Source organism: Cynoglossus semilaevis, chromosome 13 (assembly GCF_000523025.1).
Source record: "Cynoglossus semilaevis isolate Cse_v1.0 chromosome 13, Cse_v1.0, whole genome shotgun sequence".
Taxonomy (NCBI): domain Eukaryota; kingdom Metazoa; phylum Chordata; class Actinopteri; order Pleuronectiformes; family Cynoglossidae; genus Cynoglossus; species Cynoglossus semilaevis.
The window spans coordinates 4074875-4081981 of NC_024319.1; the positions used below are offsets into that span (position 1 = coordinate 4074875).

The window sequence follows — 7107 nt, forward strand, 5'->3', positions numbered from 1 at the left end:
AGATCAGGGGTTCCCAACCCCAGGTCCGGGGACCAGTGCCGGTCCGTAGATCAGTTGGTACCAGGCCGCAGTGGGACACAGTGAAAAAAAAATCTGGCAATGTTTCAAAACAATACGACTCTGATATTAACAGAATAAAGTCTAAAAGTAAATTTAATGACGTGGTGTTATCAGTCCGCAGTGACAGCTGATACCAGCTGACCGGTCCTTGGTAAAAGAAAGGTAGGACGGTTGCCTTAGATCCCACAGGACAACACTTAAACAAAAGATGGCTAACATCTAGCTACAGCTACTGCTACTGCTGAACTGTATTCAAATTATAACACAATATCTGAATGTCAGTAAAAATGGCCAAAAACAATGCAGTCTATACGTGGTACAAGTTCACAGAGACTTTTTTAGTTTCTTCAGTGTCTGTGATTGACCTCCTGACCTGAAGATTATTTGAAAAATTTTCCCACCCATTCAGAGAGTTGAGAAAAGCGATTCTGTGAATTCACATAAAGTCTTTCTTCCTCTGTTGAGTACAGACTGAGGACAGAAATGTGGAAGTATAACACGGTAAAGATTAGAGATTTGTTAACGACAAACCCTTGTTCTTGTGGCTTCAAATTGAATAGTTTTATGACCGGTTTGAGCTGCAGAGTTCTGACCTTTGTTTCTTTGTTGTGGTAGCACTCAACACACTTTGAAGTTGAAGTTTGATTGGCTATGGTTTAGATCAACTGATAAAATACTTCAAAACAAAGTACTGGTTAATAAAGTATAGGCTGAGTGATTCAGTCACTGCTTAACATGTCCCTTGAGCAGTGGAAACTAGAAAAGCTTCACTGAAATATGATGAGTAAAATGATGGAGGCATGAGCACAAACAAAACGTTGTTTATTATTAATTTCCAAAAGAAATTGTGAAGCAGATACGAAACTTTCATGAGTCACCTCTCCATCCATCCATCTGCATCATCAGATCCATCCATCTGCATCATATTTTATATTGTCACAAAAGTTGACACACACAATGTTTCCCATTTATATAATTATAAGAGACATATATTATAGAGTCAAAATTTAATTTTTTTCATGCTGGCGTTGTATTTCATTACATCTCTTATAATTCAATTCATAATTTTCACTTGTCTTAAAGAACAGTGGTTCTTTTAATAAATTAATTTTTAAAATTTATTAAATTTTAATAAATTCTGTTTAATAAATCTGAAACATACCACGCACAACATTTAATACAACATTTAAACATAAACATCTTGCAAACAGTTATAACCATCTCTCCTGTGTGGCGGAAGCTAATAGGGAAGACCTATGCTAATAGCATATCTGCTTTTAACACAAAAACTTCCCAAATATGGTATCAATATAGTTCAATTTTTTTGTGTTGCAAAACAAATATTTTTACCTCAGTGCTAAAATGTAGATCTGCCAAGCACTGACCTTGTGGAAAGGTTTTATTAAATAATACGAAGTTGCCTGAGGTGATACGCTTTGACAAACAAAAACGTTCCAATTGCTATACCAAAAAAGGCATATACCAGGCCCACTGCACAGAAAATGTCTGGTCCAGGACTTCGTTCACTGAATTCAGGTTCTGTAAAAAAAAAAAAAAAAAGGTGTAGGATAACGATCATTCAAATAATGTCGACCAATGCCCTTTTATAAATACTGTGATGTTATTAGGTAAAGGATAAAAGATTTTACCCCATGTTCTTGAAAGAGGCCTCTCTAGGGCTAAGTGCTCCACCGTGCAGCTGTAAACATCCCCTTTGTTTGGTGTGAAGGTCAAGGAGCAGATCTGGTGGAAGGTTTGGTCGTCGTTGGGATAATATTGACCCAGAGTGACCCCTTCTTTCACTGGAACACCATTTTTAGTCCAGGTGACTTCGATGTAAGGTGGGTAGAAATGATTCACGAAGCAGACAAGAGTGTTTTCCACACCTAACTCAACTTCTTCTGCAGGGTAGATGATGGTCTCCGGGGGATCTGGGTGTCAGTTACAAGACATTTTTCAATCAGTATCAGCATCTGCTGTTAAAATGTATGGATGGGATAAAGGTTGAGGAGTACCTTTCTCTTCAGGGGGATGTTTTTCCTCTGCTGTGGCTAATGCCACAATAGCAGGACATGCTTTTCTACCTTTTTTTGCATTGTTAAATGAAGTAACGTCAGAATAAGAACTTGGATCTATTTGCACAAATGAAGGGAGAGTGAAAACAAAATAATCTTTGTCAAAGTCTGCATACAAGAGCTCGTCACCATCCAGTTCAGTCTGCACTACAGTGTTATTTATGTTAGAGCAGGCCACCACAGTTGTCACTTCATGGATGGCTGGAAAAAAAAGAAGAAAAAATGACTTTACTAAATAGATAGATCGATAGACAGATAGATAGATTTGATAAATAGAAAAAATATTATCAACTGATTAAAAGTTCACTGGGAACTAACTGGTGAGAAGAAACGTACTCTTACCCTGTGTGAAGGTGCAGAAGCTGTGGAGTGTGAGAATTATTACAGCTGAGTGTTTCATGATTCAACAGGAGGTCGTCAACCGCAGAGAGCCAATGTGAAACTAAAAAAATCCTAAAGCAGGTTTCCTGTTTTGTGCTGCAACACGGCCATGTGACCAGATGACGCTGAGCAATCACAGATGATAATAATGTGGCGTCCGCAGAGGGAGGGAGGTAAGAACGGAGGGAGGGAGTTGCCTGTTCCCTGGACGATGTTTCTATTACAGTGTTTAAAACTCTGGCCCTTTAAACAGTACAATAAAAAATACAAACAACTTGTATGAGGGTAAAAAAACAAAAAACAAAAGGAAATTTAAATATCAGGAAATAAAATGTTATGTCAGAATTATATCAAGTAAACTAGCTAAAGCTAGTCAATTGAATGTCTCAAATTATCAAACGACTCTGACAGACATACACGTATATTCTTATATACGTGTATCAACTAAATTTAAACTTGCCACGTATCCTGTATACTAAATTTAGAGCACGTATAAAGTTGTCAAAAAAATGAGCTAAATTAACCCGAAAAATGTAACTAAACACGAAAACACAGGTGAAGCTCCACCTTGCCAAAACGCATTCCTGAAATGGGTAAAACATTGTTACAAACGAAAGAATAATAATAAGAAGAAGTATAATAATAATTATTATAATTTAGTAAGATCCTTTAAGCTAAAGTATTAGCCAAAAATATAGCAGCAGAGCTAACATATCACGTAAGGCCGTAGGAAAACAGAAACAGTTCAGTGTGAACAATCTAAATGTTAAAGCTAAGGTTTATGTCAACATGTTATTTTATTGATAAAGCACATTATACATGATTATATTGCTTTTTTTGCGAAGTAAATCTGTGTATTTTACCTTAAATCTTCAAGCACAATACTTAAACAAATAATACCACTAGTACTACAACGACGACAAAAAAAATCCGACTACCACTAGTCAAGATATTTATTTATGTGTTCATTTTAACATTCTCCACATCAGTTAAGGGCTCTTTTCGAGGTTCCCACCCCTCTGACCTGACACGGCCTATGTGTTCTTTGACCGGCAGATGGCAGTAAAATACCACAGACGTCAGCGGTGCCGTGCATGGAAAAAGCCGCCTGTTGGTGCTGTACCGGGGCATGAGAGAAACATGGGGCCGCCTCCTCCTCCTCCTCACTGACATTGGCCAGTCCCTGAAAAAAAAAAAATCACCGAGCGGCAAAAGGGCTGGGGATGCACAACCACACAGAAGAGCCACCGCTTTAAGGAGGAAATCCACCAGGAATGTGGAAGGTGTCGGGCATGGAGCGCGTCCTTCTGTGCAGCGGCAGCCGTGTGTGTGCTCGTGTGTGGTCAGCGAGGCTGTAAATAAGCCGGAGGGTTTGATTTCCACTTTTGTTTTTGGGCCGTTTGAACGGCTTGGACACTAACATCTGCAGTGATGCGGGCTGTAGACCGGAGCAACGCCGCTGCCCTTCTACTCTGCCTCTTAGGAAACCTCGTCCCCAAAGCGGTCACCAAAACATTAGGTGGAGACACGGCCACACAAGGTAAAGGGACATTTCCCGTCTTTGTCCTCCGGCGTTGTTCTGTGGTGGTACAGGCTAATGCTGGTGCAGCTCGTTAGCCTGCACACTGGTGCTGATGAGAGCAAAACTCAGACAACATTAGCCACTTAGCTGGTTAAAAAAAAAAACTCCGAGAAACCGTTTATTCATAAACTCTACTTTGTTGTGAATAATGACAACACATAAAGTGACTTGAATGCTGCGGTCGAACGTGCTAATAATAGACAGCGAGTGTGTGAAAACATCATGTTGACTGCGGTCAGAGGCTCCAGCTGCTGTGATTTGTCATTTTTAGCCTTTATCCGCTCAGTCTGGTCGCTGTGTTCGGCACATGTGTGTTAAATTTAACTCGGTGTGTCTTTGAACGTAACATGCCTCCTCTCCCGGTGTTCACAGCGATTACAAACTGCTGTGTTGCCGATCAGTGTTCTCCTGAGACTGGGTTGGAACCCACAAATGGATTGCAAGAGAATAAGTAAAAAATGTGTTGTCCAAAAAAAAAAAAAAAAAAAAGCGTTCAACTTCCATCTTGTTGTCAAAAAAACCGATATAATACGCACTAAATAATACAATAATCAGTTGAGTGATTAATAACTAATGGGGTGTTAAATTAGTGTTTTAGTAATTAATAAAATAAGGTCTTTATCTGGTGATTTTTTTTTACTGCTCTTCTAGGTAAACTGCAAAACATGGTTCACTTTTTCAGATTTTTTTAAAAACGAATACTTCAAATACTATATAATACTTGCAGAAATAATGTCCTATATAAAGTTATGTAATTGATCCTAAACTGTGTATTATGATGCCATGAGAAAACATTGCTTTATTGAATGCATCTTTACTAATATAAATCATTTTTGGGCAAATATAATTATGGGATAACTACAACGCACAAACATTGATGATTGTTTATAATATCGGCAGTGACTCGGGGTTTTCACAGTACTTACCTGTAATGTTATACCCAGAAGTCAAGCAGTGGTGTTTCCGTCATTTCATTCATCACACAAACACAGATAACAGCACTTTCAGGTTTTATCATTTAATTATACTGTCAGCAATAACGACGATATATTGGCTTTTACTCTACTCGTTGTATACTTTGATGATTCATTCCAAATGTCAAACCTTTGTGAAATGTAAATATTTGGCATTTGGAAGTTCAAGAACATGGCCCAACATTCAGGATTTTTTCCCCAAGACTTCAAACTTAGTTGTTGATTTGTGGCATTAATGGCTCTGGTGACAGTCAGTATAAACCAAACAGTTCTGATGAATACATATATTATCTGGGGAAAAGTTTTCTGACTAAAACAACTTCACTGAGGGAATAGCATCTTCTCAGTAGCAGAAAAGGCCGTCGTGAATCACTGTAATCCGTTGGCATCTCCTTCAGATCTTCACTTCAAAGACTTCCCTGTCAAACGTAACTGCTATAAAAGTCGAACCGCATCTGTTTTCATCTATTACTTTTCAACTTTCATTCAAAAGCATGCATTCTCATCTCATGTGCTATTTTAACTGACCAAAATGTGGTCCACACACTGTAACTTTGTATGATTTAAGCCTCACTGTAAACTGGTCAGATTTGATATATACTGTAAGACACTGCCATTTCTTATGGATTTTTTTGTACCACTGGTACTGACCCTGAACCATAGGTACCAGAATCACAAAAAACTGGACTACTGTGGACCAAGGTGTTCATTCTTTTCTCAGCAGGTTTTAGGATTGGAAATTACTACCTTAAATGGACAAAAGATTGTTACAAGTCCTGTGCAACATGAACCACTTTCTTACCACACATTACAATGTTGCACCAGGTGAAAGCAAATGTAGTACAGTTTAGTATATTGCATATGTAAACAAAGCTATCTTCCGGGTATAGCACCATGTGACAGCGTATTTGTCCGCTCTGTTGCTTAACTAGTTCCTGTGCGAACTGGTTGGCGAGTTTTACCGTCATATGTTGGAATGATGGAACGAGATATTCTTTATAAATCTATAGGAGATGGCGACGTAGCCATGTCTGTAGGTTGTTCATTTTTTATGCACAGTTTGCAGTGCAGCACTTGCTGATATTGAACAACAGCGCTCTGTCATTAAAAAGTGCCTGATTCCTCTATTAAGTTTAAAAACAGGCGTCCGTTGCCAAAGTGATCCTTATTGAGGCATGAGTGGGTTTTAATGCCAACGCCGTCCCCGGAGTGCTCTGTGTTCGTGTCTCTTTCCTCCTGTCTGTCAGTTTCCTCAGACTGACCTTCAGGTCTTCATAGAGGAGGCCGTTCATGTCAATACCGAGCCTTTCTTCTGCTCCGTCCACCAGACGGCACAGGAGATTGGAGCCAGACAGACAATCTGCTCGCAGATATAGATCTCACTCACATTACTGGTGCCCATAATAGGCATGGTGGTGGTACCTCTCTGACAGAGCCACGGTCTCTGGAGCTTTACTGGTGCTGCAGGGAATCTGACCGACGGCGTCACATCACCGTCGGCTAGACCGGCTTTAATTTTTCATCGTGAGATATGACAGTCGTGACACAGCACTTCAGGAGCAGGCACTGAACCTCACGTTGACTTGCTCTGAAGACAAAGAGCAGAGCCACTTGTAGTAAATACTGTGGACTGAAATAACTGAGGTGAGATGAAGAGTGCCCAGCAGCTCTGGAGCCTCACGGTGTAATCTAATTGCTGTTCTGCCAGCTGAGTTGATGGGATTGACTGATAATCTCTAATAATAATAATCTCAGTTGTTCCCAGACCCCCATTTGTAAAAAAGGACTTTTGTCGAGACCCACACGTCAACATATTCACAGCTACAGCTTTAAACCTCTGGTGAAGTTTGATTTAAAACCTTGTATTTACAAAAAGTATATATATATAAAAAAATTACAAATCAGTGTAATTTCCCTACCTGTGGAAGAAAACAAGAAAATGTTGTAATTGAAATTAATTTCTCCACTCCGCAATAGAGTGCACCTCTTGTAGGGACCAGCCCCTTATTTTGGGAACCAGAAAAGGATCACATAT

The 7107-nt window shown here is 39.3% G+C and overlaps 2 protein-coding genes across 3 annotated transcripts in view; one reads left to right on the forward strand and one right to left on the reverse strand.

Annotated features, from left to right (window-relative positions):
* Nucleotides 1–865: 865 nt before the first annotated feature.
* LOC103388185 (H-2 class II histocompatibility antigen, A-U alpha chain-like) lies at nucleotides 866–2627 on the reverse strand. The gene is made up of 4 exons (XM_008323079.3): nucleotides 2478–2627; nucleotides 2076–2336; nucleotides 1710–1991; nucleotides 866–1599 (listed from the first exon to the last, which is right to left on the reverse strand). Exons 1-4 carry the CDS (start codon nucleotides 2533–2535, stop codon nucleotides 1463–1465), a joined length of 738 nt encoding a protein of 245 aa, XP_008321301.1. The 5' UTR covers nucleotides 2536–2627; the 3' UTR covers nucleotides 866–1462.
* A 797-nt stretch (nucleotides 2628–3424) lies between these two features.
* The window catches only part of fam171a1 (family with sequence similarity 171 member A1), a 19562-nt gene continuing 15879 nt past the window's right edge, over nucleotides 3425–7107 (forward strand). The window contains exon 1 of one of the 2 annotated variants that reach the window (XM_025061471.1): nucleotides 3425–4056. In XM_025061471.1, coding sequence (XP_024917239.1) covers nucleotides 3948–4056 — 109 coding nt within the window. In that variant the 5' untranslated portion in view covers nucleotides 3425–3947. The remainder of the gene's footprint in view (nucleotides 4057–7107) is intronic. The other variant, XM_025061472.1, reaches the window with a different exon arrangement.